Genomic DNA, 24,532 nt, shown 5'->3' on the forward strand with positions numbered 1-24,532 from the left:
AAAAAAAATAATAATAATAATAAAAATATATATATTTTTTTTTTTTTAAAAGAAGAAAAATGCACACAGTGCGCACCAGGATTAAAATAAAGTAAAATTATTTATTAATCAAACAAAAAATAACTGAGGGGATCCAACCCCACCTCAGTACACAAGTGCTATAGATCCAGGTTTAAGTAACAATGGACAAAAACCACATTAAGGGTAAAATGTATCTAATTAGGCTAAATCTACAAACATAACGATTAAGTAAAAAAAAAAAAAAGACATGAATGGTAAAAAAAAACAAAAAAAACCGTGATGCATATACCCAGATTTAAGCTAAAATAGTAGCTGAACAACTTCTTTTCATCTCAAGGTGCCCCCCATCTCGGGGGTCACCTTGTTCTGGGAGCCTATTGGGGAGACGCTCTACACACATGCTGCAAGGGGATTAATGCTTCCAGCAAACTGTATATCTGCAGCACGAGCGCTGAATTTCCTATATTTTTTTTTAAATGGTTATTCTTATTTCATACAGATAAGTTTTTCTATATAATTTCTTACAGGTAAACCAATTATCATTGGCAATCAGCAAAAACCTTGGGTCTTCAGCATCGTGAAAAATATAGTTGAAAGTTGGGGTGGAAACTAAACGAGGTGACATTTGGGGTATCAAACACGTTTACTGCAAAAATAAAAAGCCCCTGGGTACCCAGTCGGTGAGCAGTAATTAAGTTCTTCCACCTTCGTTAGTATGACTGCAAATATTAATGACACACACACACACACACAAACACGTCAGGCTTTCAAGTGTTCTCATTTGAAACCTAAATTTAAAACAAAAAAAAAAAAAACGATCGGTCAACAGGGCCAGATCATCTCCTCGTTTCAGGGACATAAATTACAGCAGATAGAGCATGATATCCATTCTGAAGCCTGTGCTGGCAAAGTGACTTTCAGTGTCAATAGGCAAACGGGGAGATGAAAATGAACCATACAGTGAGCGAACGAAATGGAACACTGCGCTATTATTTATTTTGAGCAAGTTCTGTAAAGCAAAGATCTCAAAAGAATGTAATGCAAAAACAATGAGCAAACATCTATGCCCACAGAGAACACTGTTGGAACATGACTAACTTAATATACAGCAGTGTCTATGACTCATGGAGTCATAGAATTAACTTATTTGTGGGCCAGTTACTTCTCACCAGATTACCAACCAAACTCACACTAAAGTGCCAGTGTGTGGCCACCTCTCCATGTACCGACTACAGATGTTCTTACTTGAGACAATGAAGAGGTCCTGGAGAGACTCTTGCCACCCGGTTAACGCTAGCACCATTCATAGTGTTCAGATGAACTTCAGAGATGTAGAGCGTCACTGAAGAGGACTGCAGTCTGGTCTTTACAACTTCCAGCGGACAGGTCAAGATGGCGCCAACAGTGCCCCCACATCTGCAAAGCAACCAGAACAGCAAATCAGAGGTGTCTCTCAAATTGGTCAAATCACCCTGACCAGCATTTGCATATCCGAAGATATCCATCCAACAATATCTAGATAAAGATGTTCAGTTATTGAGCCATGGTATCAATACATTAGTTCTGAAAACCTTGAGGTCGCCTCGGATAGAGAATAATCCCACTTTAACGCTTTGAATAATGAGATACCTTTAATTATCACAACAATTACTCTTAAGATTGTTTTGTTCATGAGATTAGAATCAAAAAGGTTTTTATCTTTGTCCCATTGTAATATTTGGGACTTGTGCAAAAAGGTCACCAATTTAAAAAAAAAAAAAAAAAAGTGGCAAGTGTTATGTTACAAAAAGAAAATGTACTGGATTGGAACAGTGTTTGGTAATTAATATGCCCCAAGCTCCAATGTTAAAGCAAATATCTCAATTACAGCAGCAGCACATGGACATAAGATTGCAAGTGTTGTTTCTTTGCATCAAGAAGTAACCAGCAATGTTCCAACATTATAAAGTAGAATAATAATCCAACCCAATGTTAGTTAACAATCTTTACTGGCTTTTCAAAACCAAACAAATATAATAATTCAGACTAAGTGCTTGGAAAACCATATATACCCCTTACTTATTAGTTTTAGAAACACTTAATTAAATGAGGACTGCTACATAGGGCTACGCACAATGGAACACGCCATGATCTTTGGCGTAAAAGCTACACGGCTGAATGGCTGATGAGAACTCGAACTTGTAAACGGTACAGAAAGTGCAATAAGGCAGAAATTAGATCGGTCGCCTAGAAAACCAACATGGCCAATGTGTTTAATGGCCCAGCAAAGAACACCGATTGCGTACACATCAATGACCAAGCCCTGCTGATGACATGCGTTCCTACAATAAAACAGTTCGATTCTATTCTCCGATGAAAAACTTTCTGAGAAAACTGAGCAACTATAAAAATCAATGGAGCAACATTTCCACTCGTCCACAAGAGCATTTAACTTCTACACCACAAATACTGTACTACTGTAATCCCAGTCAGTGGCAAAAACTTTGATTTTGTAGATTCATCGTAACTACAAAATGATCAACGTTAGAAATATTTACTACTGTAAATACAGGGGGATGGGGGGGGAAATGGAGCGGCTTTCTGAAAACCTTATTTTTAATGTATGCACGCAGTAGTTTTACACAGGACTATTTGATTAGATCGGATTACAGAAATAGGAAGCCTGAAAGAGGCTATTTATAGCCAATTAGTACAGCAATGACATGCAATAGGCTTTGTTGCCAAGCCTGGGAGCAGAGAGAAGCTCCCGCACAGGAAGAGGCGGCCGTGCCCTGCATGTAAAGGCGTGCCCCAAAAAAGCCGATAGCTGCCGGTCACTAAAACCAATATTTTATTGGAGCCACTGCAGCATAGAAAAAACGACAGGAACATCGAGGAGAACCTCTGACGCGTTTCGTGCTCAAAAGCACTTTGTCAAAGCCAGGGAGTAGCAAGGAGATGCACATATGTAAAGATCCACGGTGCATGATTATTACACCAATAGTAATCCAGTTCAGAGAGAGCATTAACCTATAGTGCTGATAAACCTGCTTTATTACCCCCCCCCCCCAAAAAAAAGTTTATACAATGTTACCCTGAACCTGTAACTTGGCATATTTACAGTGAGTAATTTTCCAACTAAACCCAAGCAGCTAATGTAACTACAGAGTGCCAGGCCTGGTAATATAGTGACATCTGTTGAAAGATAAGAGGATCCAAATGTTTCTTATGGTGAGGATGGGTGCTTGATGTCAACTTCCTAATTAGTGTCCAGTCTGAGGGGGGCAGGACCTCTTCTTACTGCTCAGAATGAAACGGAATGAAATGATGCTCTGACAGAGCGAGGGATGGGAGAAGCAGGAGACGTTTCATTCATATATTTACACATACCTGTCAACGTATCAAGGTGTCGGGGCCGTTCTATACAGCGTGCGGCCGCGCTTTCCTATGCGAACGCGCGTGCCGCATGCTTTGCGTGTATATAGAGCCGGGAGCTGCAGGTAAGTGTATATGCGTGTATATGTTGTGAGAGTGTAAGTAATATTTTTTTAAATTAAAAAAAAGTTATTAAACTTTTTTGTGTGTGTACGCATTCACACGCACGCACGCACGCAGCGGCGTGAAAAGATGAATTTCTTCATCTTCGCCGCTGTCTGTCGGCTCCCCTCTCCCTGCCGTGCGCGGCACATCTATAGAAAGGCTGACTAACGTTAGCCAACTAAAAATCTGCCTGCGCGCGCACGGCGTAGCACGCGCCCGGCACTACAAAACGTGCCTTAGAGGCAATCCAAACCAGCAATTTGTTTTATTTTTATTTTTTAACATTGGATTGAAGCAGGGGGTCTCCGGATCCAAATCCCATTCATGTCAGCTCAGGGGACCCCTGCTTCTGCAGATACTTACCTCTGAAGGGGGCGCAGGTAATCACTTGGCTAGCAGGGTTCATGTAACGGCGAAGCGCCTTGCGGACCAATAGGAAGCCGTGACGTCACTAGGTTCAGCTTCCCATTGGCCAGTGTGATATGCAAGCTTTAAACTTCGCCAAGATACTGGCACCCCCTTTGGAGACCTGTATCTCGGGAAGCAGGGATCCCCGGAGCTGAAATATATGTTTTTCAGCTCCAGGCCCCCCCCCCCCCACCCCCACCGGCTTCAAATCTGGGTTAAAATAAAAGAGTCATGAATGGCTCTCGGGTGCGGGAACACCGCTACTTGAAATGCAAGGACAAGCCAAACCCCCTTTTCAGGTCATAAATGAACCAGATGTGGCGGTTTGTTTGGTACAGCTGCCTCCTGAATTATTCACACAGAAATGAGCAGGTACTGTCACGGTGCTGCTGCATAATTCCCATTATGGTGACAGGTCTAATTATAGCAATTTTTTGGAGAATGGAGACATCATGCAAACTGTTCTGAAAAAGAGGTCCTCATGGGCTTTAACCTTGTCAATGCCGTATGGGGAGGGGGGGAAATGGTACATGAGCGAGTGTCAGAGCGAAAGAGATGGAGATACAGCACGAAAACAAGAAAAGGTGACAGTGTTCAAATGCAACAAGTATGCGATGATATTGAAATCCTAATATAGGATTGGCACTGGCAGGCCAATGGATCATGAAAGGCCACCATAATCTAGTACCGGAGCGATCAACTCTAGCCCTCAAGGGCCACCAACAGGTCAGGTTTTCCATCTCACTGCTTCAGCACAGGTGGCTCAGTCAATGATAGCCACTGATTGAGCCTCCTATTCTGAAGCAGGGATATCCTTAAAACCTGACCTGTTGGTGGCCCTTAAGGACAGAGTTGGCTGCCCCTGCGCTAGAGGCTGCAGTGCATCATATTTAAAATAAAAGATTTTAGATACAAAAAATAAAAACTTTTTTTTACTCAACATAATGAAGAAGAAATGTATGTAAATGTATTTCCTTTTTCCATTGTTACTTTGCTTCTCAGGGAAATATTACCATTGTGTAGTCCATATTGGTTATTTTGTTGTACTAATGGACTAGAACACACACACACACACACACACACACACACACACACACACACACACACACACACACACACACACACACACACACACACACACGAGAACAATCTGGGCCCATTACTGGAGGACTGGAGCTGCCTACCACTCATCCAGCACAACCACACACGACCCTCCTCCATTATTTCATACTGTATTGGCCTTGGTTCCTCTTTCGTTACATTTGGGGAGGTGACTGACAGCCATTTTTGGCAGCCCACATATCTTACTAGGCAAAAGTCAGGAGGAAAATGCCCCCCAGTGTGTCCCAGCATCCCTCTATGATTACATAATGCAGTGGTCTGATCTGTGTCGTATCAGGGGTAAATCACTTTGCGTTCCTAGGTCACTTGAAATGGAGGTGCATATCGCAGTGTAACTTGGGGCGATTCCTGAAATGATCTATGCCAGGAGTGGCCAACTCCAGTCCTCAAGGGCCACCAACAGGTCAGGTTAAGGTTATCCCTGCATCAGCATAGGTGGCTCAATCAGAATGACAGCCACCTGTGCTGAAGGGATATCCCGAATACCTGGCCTGTTGGTTGCCCTTGATGACTGGAGATTGTCACACCCGCTGAATGCTTACAGGTTTTACTGGAGGGAGCCACCCTACATGGACAGGCTGAAATTACATTTAGATTCATTGCAAATCCTACGCACTTCTGAGAGTACACAGACTCGTCCCGTCTGCCTTTTCGGATTCGTTATACGATAGGATTGTGCTGTATCTTCCCAAGTTTTAAATTGGTTAAAAAAAAAAACAATTTTAAACAAATTATACTATATATACACACATACAAACACCAAGTGTGCGACGTATTCCTAATACAGGTTTTCTTAGGATCCTATATTGAGTACTGTTTCTTGTTTTCTCAGTGGGGTTAACAGTTTTGTATCTACTTATGCAATATGAACCAAACCGTATTGTTTGTATTGGAGTGGCAGACACACACAAAAACATGAAATGGGTTAGACACCATAAAGCCATCCACATGTATGAACAATACTTGTACTTCACAGGATTCACTTGGGAATAATGTTCTTACCTACAACGGATCTACAGACATATTGTAATTTTTTACATTGAGTTGCACATTCTGCCCCATGACTGGACACGTTAAAAATCATGTTACATGTTTTTTTTGGAGAATACGTGTAGTAATAATTATGCTTTTACATACATATTTGTATAACGTCACAGTGTCCACCTCCCAAAAGGGATTGGATGAACCAGGAGGAGGGGTGGGGGAGAGAAATGAAACACACTGAACTTCTCTTCTCACCAGTTTGGATCAGACAGGACGGCCATTGTTTTCACTCCAAAGCGTTTCACAACCTCTACCAAGTCTAAAATGAACAACAGCCACTCGATGAGGAGTAGCCAACACAAGTCCTCAAGAGCCACCAACAGGTCAGGTTAGAGGACATCTGCTTCAGCACAGGTGGCTAAGTCAAAGACTGCACCTGTGCTGAAGCAGGAATATCCTGCAAACCTGACCTGTTGTTGGCCCTTGAGGACTGGAGTTGGCCAGCACTTAACTAGATATATTGTATAGCACTAAATGCACACAGATTTTATAAGGGGCAAAGCATTTATCTCCCCATGCCTCAATTTACTGGGGTGCAGTTTATTATTTACGTTATCGTTCATGTCTCTGGAGATGGCCAAATCAGATCACTGGGAAAGTGCTAGTAGACGGCACCCCGGGAGATGATTCCTTGATGGCAGTGAAGTATTAGATAAAGTGGCATTGCAAGAGGCTAATTTGCTTAAGTTAGTTACACACCATTGTCCGACAGAGCATTATAAGTACCAACTGGACTTAAAATGGCCATGGGGTCAGGCCTCTGTCCAGTGAACACGTCACCGGGAGAAACTTGCAGCTTTCCATTGCCGACATGGAGCATGTTTATTATTATTATTATTGTTGTTTACTTGTAAAGTGCCAACATATTCCATAGCGCGGTTCAAAGATGGTACAGAGATTTGATAATTATATAAACAGTTACACACAAATAAGGACAAACCGACACAGAGGAAATGAGCGCCTTGCTAAGGGAATTAATCAGTTAGTACCACCAACGGATGTTGCTGCAGCTCATGTTGGACCTTAGGTGTTGGGGACGGGGGGGGGGGGGGAATTTACCCAGGCAAGTTTTTTTGATGAATAGTCACATTACACAAAATGGAGTTGTCTGAGGTCCTCTCCCAAGGTCATAAATGAAAGTCAACAAATTATAAATATCCCTTTAAAAAAGTCTCCGCTATTTGTTTTTAAACCTAGAAAGGACATCATCTTTAAACATTAGAGATGGGGAAATGCTGGTGGGCAGTTCAGGTTCCACCCAAACCACACTTTGGCCATTCCCACCCGAATAAATGTCGGGAAACTGTTTTACTTCAGGTTCTGGTAGAAACAGTGAGAACAAATGTTCTTGCAGTGTTTCTTCTAGGTTTAATCCCGTGTGGTGGAGAGGGAGGTTCCTCACGCAGTAAAATAGAGGGGACATAGGAGAAAAAGTGAGACCAATACCCAATTAAACAAAATAAAATAAATAAAACAGACGCCTGTGACAAAATAATTCCTAGGAAGCTCAGTCCGGTTGCCTATTCTTCTCAGGGTAACCATGGGGTTAATGTTGGGCACCTGGGTTGTGCCCTTTTATTCCCATGTACATCTGTGAAAGCAGCAGTACTGCTTTACCCCATGTATGTACTGCATTATTAATGGCATTTTACTTTGTGAAAACAGAGATATTGCTTTGCCCAGTGTTTGGGGACGGCCGGGGGTTTAACCGGCTCTTTGTTCCAGATCAGAACGATGTTTCCTGAGCCTGTATCTGGTGGCCTATGCTGGACATGGACGTGTCCATGTTTAGGCATGTCACTGTGTGTCAGTGTCCACAGCACTCCAGCAATCCAATTTCCCGTACGGATCCCAGAACATCGAGTGTTAGCTCGCTTTGGCAGCGCCCTCCATCTAGCCAGCTAGGAGTTCCCCTGTTGATCAGTATTTCTGTACTGTGCGTTTCGCAGTTAGCTCCGGCTGAATACACTTTGGTTTATTAAACACTTGCGTTCGGTCTAGTGATTGTACGATCCCTGGTAGGCCGATCAATCCTGATCGTGACAAACACCTATAAAATACCCCATATTCTTTTTAGTATCATTTCTGCCAATGACCACCCCATTATTTGTTACTACAGTATTAGCAAAAGGTTCCAACACATTATGTTAGAACCGTTATCACATTATTGGTAAAGTAGTTTTTAGTTAATCTACAGGTGGGTTTGCTTTGTATTTAAAGAGTCAATCCAATCTTTCTTTTGGATTGAATCCGGGGTTCTCTGGAGCTGAACTCCATTCATTTCAGATCCAGGGAAAGCGGCTCCCAGAGATGCCGACCTCCCGTATGGTATGCCGGTAGCCACTCCAGTTCACATTCTGGCTGAAGCTCCATGGCCCTGCTGGCCAATAGGAAGCAGTGACGTCATCAGATTGGGCTTCCTATGCCCATGTGACCAGGGACGTTAAACTGCAGCGATACCGGCTCCCCCTTTGGAGGCCAGGATCTCTGGAAGTAGGGGGTCCCCGGAGAAATGAATGGGGTTCACCTCCGGAGATACCCTGAGATTCAACCCTGTATTAAAAGTGAAGGGAAAAAAAAAAAAACACAATGTATTGCCCCTTTACAGCCAAGCCCCAAAAATTGTTAGAGGCAATAACACGAGGGCCAGTGCGGATCTCTACAGGAAATGCAACAGTGCTTTGTGTATGGATGCTGGTAAGAGATAACGGGGAAAGACAGGGTTGCAGACCTGAGAATTAGGAATACCGCTTGTGGGTACATTTGCACATGGATGCTGATACTTTCCAGCCTCACACAGGTTCTTTTTAAAGAAAAATACAGCGATCTATTGCCTCATAGGTTTAGTTTGTGCTCTCTCTGTCTACACGGCTCAATTAGTGTCTGGCAAGGGTTGAGGTTACAAATTAAAAGGTTATTGTACTTTAGACAGTAGAATCTCAAGCTGTAATTATAAAACAATGGTGTTCTCGGCTCCTGTTTTACAAGCTGGGATATCCTTCAAACCTAACCTGCTGGGTGGTCGTGAGGACTGGAGTTGAGCACCACTGCTTTGTCACTTAGAATGACCGATTAGTTAGAGAATTGCCTTTTCTCCTCTGTGCGCTACAAACAAGCAGGCTTGGCAGGGTGCCCTGTGCGCTTGGCAGGGACGAAGGCCCAGCGTGTGCCCCACAAAGACCGGCGTGGGGGCACCAACGCTCCGAACATGCACGGTGCCCAGGGTGACTCTCTTAAGATCATTACATTGCCCAGAAGTGTGTTTACAGCGGCTTTGTAAACAGAGAAACACGGACTCATTACCAGACAGACCCTCCTTTGTGTGGCAGATGCTGGCAGCCGCAGGAGAGGGCACAGAGGAAGGAGAGGGACAAGCCATCGCTGCCCAGGCTAATGAGCGAGACCCAGAGTTCAACAGTGACTCAAGATTTAATTAAATGAGCACCTTAATTAATCTGGCCAAGGATCAGCGATGCACAAGTATAGTTAACAAGGATACATATCCATTAATTACAACCAAAATTCCCACTACCCCAATGAGGGTATATCAACAGTAACAGACAGACAGTCTGTATAAAAACAGAAAATAACAAAACTTTAATGCTGACAGATAGTCACGCCGAAACAAGTGTAAGTATGTACAGGTGAGTTAAAAAAGGAATACAAATGATCCCCTGAGGGGAGGTGTCAGGTGGAAAGTTAGTAGTGAAATCAATCGGCTTAGTAGCTATATTGTAATAATCTTAGCCTCACTACAAATCATTCCATATATAGAAGGTGGTTGGTAATTACCAATATAACCCTGCTAAGGTATATAACCTACAAACTGAGTGTGTGCCAATAGGGACCTGGGTGATTCTGTTCGCCATTTGTGTTTTTGCTTTATCGCCTCCCTACGCACCAGGAGCCTTATACTTAGATGGTTTGTTTTTGGTACCGAGCGATAACTATTTTTGTGTGTTCAAGGATCAGCGATCCAAGCTCCGTCAGGGGCACTATACCATTTTACTATGGCAGAACAACTTCAATTATCCCCACATCATGCGTTCTACGGCAGAGCTGAGCAAACTTCTCAGTCTGCGCCTCCCTGCCTGCTCTCCGGCGTCAAAGGGGGCCATGGCAACGCGCCGTCACCCCGCGCCGGGTTGCCATGACAACGCGTCGCCCGAAGCCAAGGGAATTTACAAAGGCCTCGCACAGTTCCCCTGCATTTAATTGCCTTTGGGGAAGCACGGGTCCTCTGTAACCGCAGCGACCCCCCCCCCCAGAAAATCTCGCACACCCCTGTTCTAAGGGAATGGGTCCTACTGGGCTAAATGAGGAAGGCAGGTGGGGAAAATATCTCTTAAGTATGAACTGAACCCCTTGGAAAGTGCTTAGAGAGGCCAAGCACCGTCACACAGTGCAGTACATTCATTTCCGAGAAGCACAGGACCTTCCCCTGGAACATGAGCAGCACAAAGTTGCTATTATGTTGAGGTTTATTCAGAAAAACATTCACACTTATCTCTCGCCCACAGTCCATTTGGACACATATACTGCCCAATGTTCGGGGCAGAGATAAGAGGCACTACCAGCTTACTATGTACAGGTCTACGCACACAGCAACGCCTCCAACAACAACAACAACAGATGGGAATCTTAAGTGTCAGGATGCGTAAAGTAAACACAAATATTACTTATGAGCACACTCACGTCTGCAGCCCCGCCTCTCCCAATTTGCACAGTGCTTCTACTGCAGCCAGGGATTCTGGGTAATGACATGCAAATGAGCACTCACAGTGTCACCTTTTGACACGCACACGCACGCACGCGCGCCACAGTGACTCCTTTATTGCCGCTACCCCCTGTAGCTGGTAGGGTGCCAGTGCAGAGGCAGCGGGTCACAAATTGCAAAGCTGACCTATTCCTGGACATCTTAGGCCTCGGCCATGGTTGTTGCAGGCGAGCGAAGGCGTGCTGAGGCTCAGGGAAAGCACACGCTTTCCCTGGCCTTACACAGCGCGACACGTCCGGGGGCGTGTCCCCGGGTGGGCCAAGACGTCACAGAGCTGGTTCGCCCTCATTGAGCAAACCGCTCACGTGACCGGCCCTGCGCTCCGGCAAGCGGGAAAATTTCCCTAAGACTGAGCCCCTACTAAAGCCGCTCTCTCATTGCGGCTGTAAGGGCTCAGTGCCGAGCGGAAGCGCGCCTCCGCCCGCAAGCACTATCCATGGACGCGGCCTTATGTGCAATAGCGTGAGGTTACCATGGTATCTGTTAGACGGCTCTGGGGAGAGCTCCATTTTAAACCTCCGACACTTAATAGTCAAACGCCTACATCTGCTGTATAGAGAATCAGATTATAAAAACAAACCGAGTTGCAAGAAGAGATCTCACAACAATAAGATGCAACAACAAATGCAAATCAGCACAGATTGCTGCTGTAAAGGAAAGAGGGAGGCGTTCGTGAGGTGTGGCCTTGGAAAGCAAAAAACAGCTCATGCTTACAGAGCCACTAAATGCAATGAGCAATGGGGCTTCCAGAGGCTCTGCAACAGCCCGTGACAAAATGATAACTCAAATTAGACAGGCGAGGAAATCAGTTAGAACAATACACAGAGACATGCATTGGAAAATGGGTGTAAAAGGACAAACATGTAATAGTACAGCAAATATACCACGTGTGAGCACAGTCACATCGCAGACAGGTCAGCAGCCCTGCCTTTCCCCATTATCGCTTAGCACAGTGTGCTTCCGCTGCAGCCAGGGATTCTGGGTAATGATGTGTAAATGAGCACTCAGTGAGTCACTCTTTACTTCTTATCCATTTTAACATGGAACCCCTATAAGCTCATACCTGCCGCAATACACAGCTTTTCAGCACAGCATGGAGTAAAGAAGTGCAGAGCCAGTAACCGTACTCACAGACTGCTTTTTCGACCGCGATTGGTTACTGGCTATGCAATGTGCAGCTGATAACTTGCTTTGCACGTCCACAGCCTGTGTATGATAGAGAAGCCCTCAGCAACACAGCTGGCAACCATACTTCGTGGCTACCAATGGGAGACGGGACAGGCCTGGATCCAAGCAATAGCCTGCCCTGCCTTACTTTGGTAAACTTTAAAACCGCTTTCCCCACGCTCGTCAACCCTATTTTTGGGGTCCTTGTGCAATTTCCATTCCCAAGATACCATGCCCCTATAAATGGTGCTCCCAAGGATGGAATAATCTGCCAAGAACAGCCACAGGAACCACACACACAAATAAAATGACCGAGAAGTCTTTCAAATTTAGGAATAAAAATGAAAAGAAGATTATCCCTGGGAAGGAACAGGGCTACATCAGATTATTGGCCAAGATCGAAATGCATTCGAGCTTTACAAATATCACACATGCAAAATTAAGTTTCAAAGGCACTACAAATAAAAAATTCTCAACTTATGGCAACAGACCAGAACGTAGACAAAGTGCTCAAGGGCCACCAATAGGCCAGTTGAGGATATCCCTGCTTCAGAACAGGTGGCACAATCATTGGTCAACAGCCACCTGTGCTGAAGCAGATATAGCCTTGAAACCTGACCTGCTGGTGGCCCTTGAGGACTAGAGTTGGCCACCCCTGGCTTAGACAAATGTGCCTGTAGCTCTGGCAGCGAAAGGGTTAATTAGCAAGACCAGTATTAATATCTTTGTCTCATGTTTATATTATTGTAATACATAGAATATATTATTTGGATGTGCATTGCAGAGACACCAGCAGTGAAGGGGTTACACGAGATGCAACTAGTATTATTATACAACTGAACTCCTTCCCATGCCAGGGCTTGCGAATACAATAGCTTGGCTGTGTCACCGTGTCCCATTTCAAAGCGGTCAAAATAGCAGTAGCAGCATGTGACCGGTCCGTAAACAAACCCACTGCGGAAACGCACCAACGTTACCTTCCGTGCGTTAACAGTGCAATCCCACCTACCCAATTGCAGCAAGAGCCAAGACATGTAATAATTCCTAAGCCGCGGTACAGAAATGTTTAATACGTGGGACACGCAGCCCAGAACGCCAAATAGAAACAGAATACAGAATGTAAAAAAAACACTGACATATTTGTGGCCAAAAAGTTTTCCTTGCAGTGTTCCTGCTGACTGACACACGCGCACACGCACACACGCACACAATACCAGAACAAGAGCTTGACGACTCCCTTGTCTGATTATTAAAATCAAAAACTTCTCTATGTTCTAACAAACCAAAATAGCCAAATGCTTAGACATGTTCTAGAAATGGAAAAACTTGCTGCATTCATAAACAACTCTGATTAAATGTTTGACATTTTTATTTTTAACATAGGATTGAAGCAGGGGGTCGCTGGAACTGAACCCCTTTAGTTGCAGCTCCAGAGACCCCCCTGCTTCTGGAGATACTTCCCTCCGTAGTAACTGGGATCCCGTATTCTGCTCCTTTCCCAGCTCCGTGTCCTGCCAGCCAATAGGAAGCCGTGATGTCAGCCGGTGCAGCTTCCTATTGACCCATGTGACCCCAACGGGAGGCAAGAAACTCGCAAATCAGGGGGTTCCCGGAGCGGAAAGGAATGGGGTTCAGCTCCTGAGATACCTACCTGTAAAAAGGTAATTCTGGTACCATCTGCTCTAGGTGAAACAAATCGGCGTTTCATGCCCGAGTGGGACATTTCGCTGCGCCCATTATGTTGCGACCAAATGGTCACCGGCACCTCGCCACGACTCATCACGCCGCAGCCGATCCGTGGCTGGAATCCCAGTCACAGGCAGTTACCAAGATAAATGTCATTACTGTTCATGGAAGGGGGTTAATTTAAGGGGTTTTAGCAGTGTGGGGGAGGTTAATTTAGGGGGTTTTAGGCTTAGCGGCAGCAGGTTCGGGCAGCGGCTTGAGTCACGGCGCCCATTTGGTGGCATCAAAATGGCCACGACCAAACGTCCTAGACCATTCAGTGTTACGCGGGTCGATAGTAAGCAGTTGCAACTTCCTATTGCCCTGCGTGATGCGGGGGACTTCAAGTCCCAGGAGAACCGGTGTGTGTGTGTGTGTTCCTTTAGCAAATCCCCAAAATATCTAATCACGAGGGTTGGACCAGACTTGGTTCTGACAGAATGGTGTAGGAAGCCAGGAGGGGCTTTCGCAACACGTCTCCAGATGAGGACCTTACATGACCTGCGTGTAAAGGCAGGGAGGGGACAATGTCACGAAATCCCATCTTTATACTGATCACAAAACAGCTGCACGGTGTTCCCGTTTCAAAACAGGAAGTACACTTGTTCAGTCATGAGATCAAAGTGTATGTGCGGTTATATACATATACAGGAAGGAAGGAAGGAAGGAAGGAAGCAAGGGAGGAAGCAAGGGAGGAAGCAAGGGAGGAAGGGAGGAAGGAAGCAAGGAAGGAAGGGTGTGTGTTTATACACACAATTTATGAACATATACACACACACTTTTTTTGAACGTGGCTATAGGGTTAACGCTCAGCGATTTATCCATCTTGTTTTTTACCCATCCCAGCGGACTTTAGGAAAATTGTTTATACTACAGCACAGTTACACATCTCATGTACAGTATGTATATCTTATCTTCAAATTTAAGTCCAAACTAAAACCCCTTTGTTGCGAGCTATCGGAAGGTTTTTTTTTTTTTTTTAAATAAATAAAAAGAAGGAAGATTGCGTGCAGGAGACAGGGGCATTTGCAGCTCAAAAAAATAAATAAACATTAAACCTCAACCATTACACTAGGGGAGCCCAACTCCAGTAGTCAAGCCAGCCCTACCCCCTCTAACAGGTCAGGTTCTCAGAATTTCAGCTTCAGCACAGGTGGCTTAATCAGCGCTATGTACATTAATAACGCTATATAAATAAAGACATACATACAGAGGCTCAGTCGAAGACACTTGTGCTGAAGCAAGGATATCCTGAAACCCTGACCTGTTGGGGGGGGGGGGTGAGGACTAGAGTGGAGCACCCCTGCATTACACTAAGGAAACAGCCATAATACCCGTGTTATATTTAGATAGACTGTTGCGTGGGAAGCAGCATTCCCATTACAAATGGTCGTTCATAACCCGTTCTCATTAATCCGAGGAGGCAAAACCTTACAGTTTTCGCAAGTCAGTGCTGGTTATTTTAGGATGACAAGCATGAAAAAGAAGAAGTGAAACTTCGGCCATAACAGGAATGTGCTGTCCCGTACCGACAGACGCACAAATTAGCTAGGCTATTTACAACCTGTGAGGTTTTCCTACTCAAAAAAAGGTACAAGTTTTAACTTTAAAGCAGCAATCCCCTCCAGAAGCCTATATATGTTTCGCTTATACGGTTAGTGCATGTAGGGCAGCCATCAGGGGGGGACAAAGGGCACTGGCGTCCCGGGCCCGTGGGTCAGAAAAACTGCACCCGGCACTGGTCTCCCTGTTGGCAGCGCCGGAAGCCGTGGGTTAAGCTTCCGGCGCGAGAGGGAGGCCAGGCGCGCGCGGGAGCAGCATTGTGGTGGCATAGATGCCTGAAGCGGGGCCGCCAGCAACTGCTGTGATCAGCCGCCGGGCGCCACAACCCCCCCTCGCAGGACCGGGCCCTCCCACCCTCCCCGCAGGACAGGATGCCCCCCGCCTCCCCTCCGTAAGACCGCCCCAGCACAGGGCCCCCCCCGCTCTCCCCACAGGAACCCCCCCCCCCCAACCGCCGCAGTACTGGGCCGTCCCGCAACTCCTGCCACTCCCCCGCAGCACAAGGACATCCCGCCCCCACCCCCCGCTACACCGGGCCTTCCCCCCCACCCCATCGGGGTGCCCCGCAGCCATCACACCCCCCTCTACCCCGCAGCACCACCGGCACACCGACCCCCCCCCCCCCCCCCAGAGGCCTGACCGATCATCCCCAAGGTAAGTCTGATACAGATATATATAATGGGGGTTGGGGTGTCTGTCCTTTTTTTTTTTTTTAATATGTATTGGGTAGCTTTTTTTGTATGCATTTGCAGTGTTCGACAAACCTATACATTTGCTCGCCCGGGGCGAGTGGATTTAACATCGTGGCGAGCTCCTATTGGCCAAAGCAGCACACGTTTGGTACTAGGTGGCGAGTAGATTTTTTGGTGATTTGTCGACCACTGTGTATTTGGGTATATATAGTTATATGTATTTTTAAAAAAATATATGTATTGGGTAGGTGGTTTTTTTGTATGCATTTGGGGGTGTTGTATATATTTGGGGGGTGGGGATTTTTTAAAATGTATTTGTGGGTGGGAAGTTTTTTGGTATATATATCTTGTGGGGGGAAGGGAATGAGGACGCGTGGGGTAATTGACAGAGGGAGAGGAGAGAGGGGGTGAGCGAGGAAAAGAGGGAGAAGCAGGGGAGAGAAATACATGCAAGGCGGGAGGGTGAGAGGGGGTGAGACGGAAGGGAGAGAAATACATGGGAAGGGGGGAAGAGAGGGGCTCGTGAGGTGTGAAATGGGGGGGAGGGGTGTCGGGCAATACCGCCGACACGGGGGCCCTGCTTAAAATGTTTGTCCCGGGCCCCACGATTTCTGTTGGTGGCCCTGAGTGCATGTCCTGCTCTTTTAAGCATAAAAAAACACGTTAAAAATAATTTTTAAAAAAAGCGATCATGATTTTCTTAACCTCCTCAGCAATTGGCTCCAGGGAGAGCTCCCTTTACACACACACACACACACACACACACACACACACACCTCCGCCGGCATTCTTACTTTCGCCTCATGTGCCAACTGATTTCCTTCGCTCTGTAAACTTAATAGCTATCCAACTCGCACTATCTGCCACCAGGCTATGTGCATTATTATATCATATGCCAGATACATAGCCTGAAAGGTACAACACATGAAACCTAACGTTGCCCGCAGCAGCCCCTTCGGAGTGTTCGAGAGGATTCAAACCATGACAGTCGCCTTATTTTGATACATAGAGTAATCCTTCCAACGTTGGTTGTTCTAGGTCTTATAGTTTGGGCATGCATAATGAGACAGACACATTCTGGGATAGAGGATGAATTTATCAGACATGTTTCAGAGTATTTTTTTTTTAAATCTAGCGGAAGACTGAACACAACTCATACAACAAACTGTGCCAGAGAAAGCTATGCTGTGAAGAACGTGCAGGCCTCATTATCAAGGTGACTTCCGTGGAACATTTGCAGCGATAAGAAGGAAAGAAAGGTATGCCGCTTATAGAACTCTGCCCCGAACACTAAACCATTAGGCTGTGTGACATTGTGTGACCTTGTGTGACCTTGGGTAACTTTCAGAACAATAGCCGAGCTAAAAAGTTGACAGTCTGCCCTGATTATCCAGTTCCAGGTTGTGATGTTTAAAAACGCTGCACTCACAGGAAACGCCTCCATATCTTACATATATACTCAACAGTTCAAGTTTCATTTCACCGCTTTCTATGACCTTTGTCCTACATAGCAGCAAAAAATGTTTAACTGTGTAGCAACTTTACCATCTCCTCGCTTTACATTTCTTAACCCTGTGTGTACTTTATAATACAGCAAAACATGTGAAATATGTTTTTTTTTTTAAATAAACCAGTTCTGTAGTATTTGATAAGTGACCGTGTTGTTTTTTTATATTCAACTCCGTGCAATTTTAATGAGTTTAATATACTTATCCATCGATTTCTAGCAGGTTTAAGACCACCTCCCAAACAGGTCTTTGCAACACTTTCCTGTTTGGGATAATTTGTTGCCAATGTGCCCAGCAGTTTGAGCTGCAAACTGTAACAATAAATAAATGTTACCTTAGCAATACAAGGATACATTGTAGCTGCCGAGTTAAACTGACTAAAGGACTCAATGAAACTAAAAGACGGCCATTTTGTTAGGCACACAACCAGGATTCTGAGAAGATACGTAACAGAAGCACCAAACAATTGCCAGCTTAGTAAAGAATGTAGAATTATACATGGTCATATGCTTTAAATAAATGTAAAAAAAAAAAGTCCCTTCACAAAAAGCAGCTCCCCTTGTATGATCTTTTATATATATAAAAAAAAATGATAAACTTATTTATTTATTTTTTAAGTGCCCACAGAGCTGAAACACACCATTTCCAGTTCTGCTTCACTAGGCCCGACACCCACAATCAGAATGCTAGCAAATGTCATAGATCACAGGTGCTCAACTCCAGCCCTCGAGACCCCACCAACAGGTGCCCCCTCCCCCCAACAGGTCAGGTTTTAAAGGAGAGCTCTTCTGCACAGGTGGCTCAATCAGTCCCAGCTCCAGCATAGGTGGCTCAGTCTTTGACTGAGCCCCCTGTGCTGACGCTGGAATATCCTGAAAACCTGTCCTGTTGGGGTGGGAAGGGCCGCTTGGACTGGAGTTGAGCACCCCTGTCCTAGTTTACTGGCGAAAACCTGAGAATACACAGGTTTTCAGAAAGTTGCAAATATGCCAATAATACATTGTAGAGAGCATTAAAAAAGTGTCACTTCACTTAACGTTGGCTGAGACGGCGTGAAATGACACCACGGGTCACGTGACGTCAGAACGCCGAAGACAAGGTAAGGAGGGGGGTGCGAGGAGGGGGGACAGCCGGCAGGGGAGGAAAGATTGCTCACCCCTGCACTAAAGTAGCAAAATATTATTACTCAAATATATGGGTTCAAACTATATCTAAAAAGCTATGAATATATACTATATTTGTTTGGAATATCATTTCTTCAAACACCCTCCCCCCCCCCCCCCCAGCCAGTCCAGCTTCTTTAATCAACGTGTTTCTGTACTGGTATGAATTGAAAAAATATGCATAATTGATCTTGTATTTGGATGGCGCCCACATATTCCACAGCGCAGTACAATGGGGGAGGGAAGACAACATGGTATAACAAAAAGTGTGCGTAAGTATATATGAAACAGTGGCACTTCACTGAAATAGATGTCCTGCCTGGCTGCATGAACTTCAAAAGCAGTGGGAACAGGAGAATAGTAGCAGGCACTCCCGGCCTCGTGAGCAAAATTACCAGCGTTTTATACACCGGTCAACTCTAGCTCGAGAAATGACCCCGTGTGATCTGAAACGTCGCTGATCATTTTTGTACTTGCTTTGATGCATGCACTAAATATTTTCTATTTCTTATAACCGCGGAGTACTTTTTCCATGTATGTTATTGCCTGGTCTGGTTTTGGTGGACACGGATCGTCCAACCTGCACCCAAATCTACTGAAGCCAAGTTTGGTATATTTTTCTGCTTTCTTGTCTATAAGGGCATGCGTTAGTTCTCTTTCTTTACTGTGACATATATAGATACACACACACACACTAAGACAATGGGCAATATTAAGAAAGCCTTCATGATTACAGCTGCTGAAACTATTACTGCAACAGGCTGTGCTGCTTGAGGACTTTTCGGGCAGGGCGCAGTGGTGTACAGGCCCCACACACCCAGCATCGCTGCCCTATCAAGGCACCCGGGTGCAGGTTTAGCATCTGTAAAGAGACACTCCGTCCCACTGTACAGCGCAGCACGTTTCCATTGTTCACCATTTCCACTCCGGTTGGCAAACGACCAGAGCTACAACAGAACTTGGCAAAAACATGGCAAGATTCACAGTTATTACAACACTTGGGAGGACACTGCCCCTGGTTGTCTGTGCGGCTGCCAACATGAACTCAAATTACCCAGTTTCACACTCCACTGTCCTCCTACATGGATATTATTTTTCTCTTTCGCAGGGCAATGCATTACTGGCACCAGTGGGGTTAGAGTCCCACTTCCGCCCCCAGGAGCCTATATGCTTTTAACTCCTATAAGGAATATATGTCCTGCTCATTATAAATGTGTTTTTTTAAAACACGATTTTAACAATCTCCAGCTGTTGGTGTTGTCATGGTAACCTTTACACTGCACTGGGCTCTGGGGAGAGCTTCATTTTAAATCTCCCCGACACAGCATATTTCACACACTTATAATAATGCCCGCCCCGCCAAAAAAAGCCGATTAGCTTGGACCGCTGCAGCTTTCATGCCAGGTTAGACATAATAGAGAGAATAAATCAGACATTATTATTATTATTATTCACATATGATGTGACAGAATGAGCAAGTGTGTTTTTTTTTTTTTTTTTTTTTTTTTAAAGAAGAGGGTGTAAATTACTTTATCCTCTACCTCCCCTCCCCCCCCGCCCCCCCAAGTATAATGTTAGTGGTCTCAAACCCTTTTCAATTTGAAAGAGGCTGAAAAAGGTGCATAAATACCACGAAAATCCAAAACGTGACAGTATAACTTCCAGCTATAGCAGGGCTGGCCAACGCAAGCCCTCAAGGGTCATCATCAGGTCAGGTTTCCTGATATCCCTGCTTCAGCACAGGTAGCTCAGTCAAAAACCTGACCTGTTGGTGGCCTTTGAGGACTGGCGTTGGCCAGCCCTGAGCTATACAGACTCAAAAAGTGAACATTCTGTCTTCAAGGGCCAGCACAGAGTCTCATCTTGATGGATTCCTTCGCTGCAGTGAAATAATATCCACTGCCAACACTTACACCGGTCCTCAAAACAATAAACATGGGTAAAAAGATGCAAGTAGTCAGCATCACCCGGGAGACTTACAAAACAAAAAGCAACACACTTTATATAGGAAAAAGTACTCTTCTAGATAAATAAAAAACACTCATAATGGTCCACATTATAGAAGCACTGGTTTCACCTGCACGCATGTAAATGCTTAGTGTTTAGACCTGCATTACACAGCATCCGATACGGGATGCAATGCGTGAATGACTATTACTGCATTTTATCGTGTCCACTCATTTGGCCACCGCCAAATGCTCTATTTTATGGACTGACATTTGGTTATTGCAGCGTGTTAGAAGACATCATTTATAATTAACGAGCCACACCCTAGAGAGGCATGTTTGTGAACTACTTTTAGACGGAGAGGCAGCGTTTTGTTGGGTGAAAGTGAGAAGTAATATACAGGTGGGCCCACATGCACTAAAGCAAGCGGGGCCAACTCCAGCCCTCAAGGGCCACCAACAGGTCAGGTTTTCCAGATATCCCTTCTGATGCACAGGTGGCTCAATCGAAGACTGAGCCACTGATTGAGTCACCTGTGCTGACGCAGGGATATCTGGAAAACCTGACCTGTTGGTTGCCCATGAGGGCTGGAGTTTCCCCGGACTAAAGGATGCCACGCTTCAGCATGGTCTGAACTGCCATTGATTTGAATGGGAGTTAGGCCGTGTTTAAGTGCAGCACCTTTTAGTGCATATCGGCCACAGAGAGCTCCCTGGAGTTACAGGTAAGGGATGTCCTTCCATATAAAACATCTACTGCTACAAATTATTAACTACAAGAATCCTAGAAATCAAATAAAAAAGTTTTTGCAGCCTGCGTTTCGTGTTTACTCAGCAAACATATTAAATTGGTCAACTGCACGGTTTGCCCTCTCTTTCTAGGGACGGTCATCCATTTGTGTCATATTTTCTAGTAATTCTGCATGTCTCTTGCCAACCCCACCTCACTAAATTACCCCTCCCCAGCTCTCTCTGACCTGCATTCACCTCCCCCCATGTCCACTACTCACAGAAAGTTATTTCCAAATGTCTGCACCCAGGTATACCATAATATGTGTGAATGGGGGTTTCGGGTGGGTAGTGGGGGTGGGGGTGGGGGTAAAGCAAAAGAAAAAGTTGCATGTATATAAATATTAACGACAACATAGAGGTTCTTTCCTTAAAAAAATAAATAGTCATTGCCCATCTCCAATAACTACTATTTTTGAGCTTGCCATTTCTTTAGCATCTACTTCCGTGGTTAATAAAAACTGAAACATATTTCAGGCTTTGCCTTTTTATCGTGTCTGCTCATAGTTTGCTTGAAGACACCGAGATACAGCCCCGCTTTATTTACCGATAATTGGTTATTACGGTGGGTTACCAGAGACCATTTACAGTGGTGCGATATCAAAGAATGGAGCTAAGCGGTTAGAATAATTGATTTACAACAAACTCCTACAGATTTGTTGCCAGCACCTGGCAACTTACGGTGCTAGAAATAAGATCTACCTTGAGATCTATCCAGGTTAATGGGCTATAAGGTGTTTTCCAGCACTGTAACACAGCCGTGTTATGGAGAAGAACCGCTTAATAAATATTTCTGACATGGCCTCATTTTTCTATGTGAACCCACAATGCTCTGCACCGCTGTACCTGTGGTGATCAGAGCAATGTCTGGTCGCTGCAAAAGAACCTTAGCAGGGCAGAGATTGAAAAGGTGATGTATACAAGTAGAACGCTGTCAGCCTTGCAAGGACCAGTGGTTTGGGACTTGTAAGACTTGTAAAAAACTCATCTTAATCTACAGTGCATGAAGCAGAACTATCACCAGAACTGCAGCTCTCCCAATTACACTTTGTATACTGAAAGTCCCCCTGGCACCATAGCTTCACTAAGCAGCTTTCAGCTGCAAAAAAGAGCTTTATTCTAACTTCGTGCCAAGCACATACGCACAGTGCTTTGCAAGAATGTAAAATATTAGAGTCAAACATACTTTTGCTGCGATAGTAATGTGATTGTGTGGTGTCTTCAAATGACAAACCGGTGACACATCCTACACCCTAAACTCCATAATGTGAATACACCCTGGTAACAAAACAAGTGTGTAAAAAGAGAAATGTAAAAAAGAAAAAAAAAAAAGTGTGTGGGGGAAGGGGGGGAGACAAGAAGGAGTGGTGGAGATAGAGGCAGAGAAATGGATATGTGGGGTAACTAAACAAAAAGACATGACAGATTTTAATTTCATGTTTGCTACTCTGCCCCATGAATATAAAGACACAAGGACAAAGGTCAGGGTGACCTTTGCACCAACTCCCCCAGAGTATCTACCCAAAGAGGAAAAGGAATGTGTTTAGGGAGCGAGGTACATACCCTCCAGCAAACAGATGCACCAATGTGTCTCTCTGGCTCATCCTCTCTCATTCTTGTCCCCTGCAGCCAGGAGGAGGGTGGGGGGGGAAACAGCCAGGCAGGGTCCTCAGGGTGGGGGTGTCTCTCCTCTCACCTCCCTTGCAAAGTAAACTCCTGGGGTTAACCTTTTCCCTTCCCTGCAACACAATACCTCCTCCCCAACGCCCCTTTTAGGTTTTTTCTGTTTGTTGAAGTCTGTTCTGGTCGATGCAAAAAAAAAAAATGCAATACACTATATATATATATATATATATATATATATATATATATACACAATAATAATAGGGGGGAGTAACAAATAAGAGAGGGCAGGAGTCTCAGGGCAGGGTGCAGGGAGCTCAGGGCAGGGTGCAGGGAGCTCAGGGCAGGGTGCAGGGAGCTCAGGGCAGGGTGCAGGCCTGCAGTGCTGGCTGACCCTCTAATGGCTGCAGCGCTGCTTGGAATCCCCCCTGCGCGCTGCGGGAGTGGGCGGCTCGGTATATATGCACATACACGGGGAGCCGCGGCGGGTACAGGGGAGGAGGTCCGCAACAGCCCGGCCCCTCACTGTCTCCCAGGCGCTGTACGCTGCGTGCCCGCGCGCCGCCACCGCGTGACTTCTCATGAATATGCAGCAGGGCCCCCGACGTAAACACAGCTTCCCATTGGCTGTGCGGGGGCTGTGCAGGACGTGACGTCAGAGCCCGGGCTGGAGCATCACATGACTCGCATGGAGCTGGGAGATTTGACGAGACGGAGAGAGGGACTGACAGTGTCACCATATAACCAGTGAAACCAACCAGTGTCACCATGTAACCAGTGTCACCATGTAACCAGTGCCACCATGTATCTATGTAACCAGTGCCACCATGTAACCAGTGTCACCATGTAACCAGTGTCACCATATAACCAGTGTCACCATGTAACCAGTGTCACCATGTATCTATGTAACCAGTGCCACCATGTAACCAGTGTCACCATGTATCTATGTAACCAGTGTCACCATGTAACCAGTGCCACCATGTACTAGTGTCACCATATAACCAATGAAACCAACCAGTGTCACCATGTATCTATGTAACCAGTGTCACCATGTAACCAGTGCCACCATGTACTAGTGTCACCATATAACCAATGAAACCAACCAGTGTCACCATGTATCTATGCAACCAGTGCCACCATGTAACCAGTGTCACCATGTATCTATGTAACCAGTGTCACCATGTAACCAGTGCCACCATGTACTAGTGTCACCATATAACCAATGAAACCAACCAGTGTCACCATGTATCTATGCAACCAGTGCCACCATGTAACCAGTGTCACCATGTATCTATGTAACCAGTGTCACCATGTAACCAGTGCCACCATGTACTAGTGTCACCATATAACCAATGAAACCAACCAGTGTCACCATGTATCTATGCAACCAGTGCCACCATGTAACCAGTGTCACCATGTATCTATGTAACCAGTGTCACCATGTAACCAGTGTCACCATATAACC

At 45.3% G+C, this 24,532-nt stretch overlaps 1 protein-coding gene across 6 annotated transcripts in view; it reads right to left on the reverse strand.

The window, feature by feature from the left end:
- Positions 1-23,648, reverse strand: part of SLC25A36 (solute carrier family 25 member 36) — a 51,480-nt gene extending 27,832 nt beyond the window's left edge. For 2 of the 6 annotated variants that reach the window (XM_075569705.1, XM_075569704.1), the window contains exon 1: positions 23,008-23,647. In XM_075569705.1, the coding sequence (XP_075425820.1) occupies positions 23,008-23,058 (51 nt within the window). In that variant the 5' untranslated portion in view covers positions 23,059-23,647. Of the gene's footprint in view, positions 1-1,211; positions 1,438-23,007 lie in introns of all 6 variants that reach the window. The other 4 variants (XM_075569701.1, XM_075569702.1, XM_075569700.1 and 1 more) reach the window with 4 other exon arrangements.
- Between the last annotated feature and the right edge of the window lie 884 nt (positions 23,649-24,532).

This window comes from Ascaphus truei, chromosome 14, assembly GCF_040206685.1.
Source record: "Ascaphus truei isolate aAscTru1 chromosome 14, aAscTru1.hap1, whole genome shotgun sequence".
Lineage (NCBI taxonomy): Eukaryota > Metazoa > Chordata > Amphibia > Anura > Ascaphidae > Ascaphus > Ascaphus truei.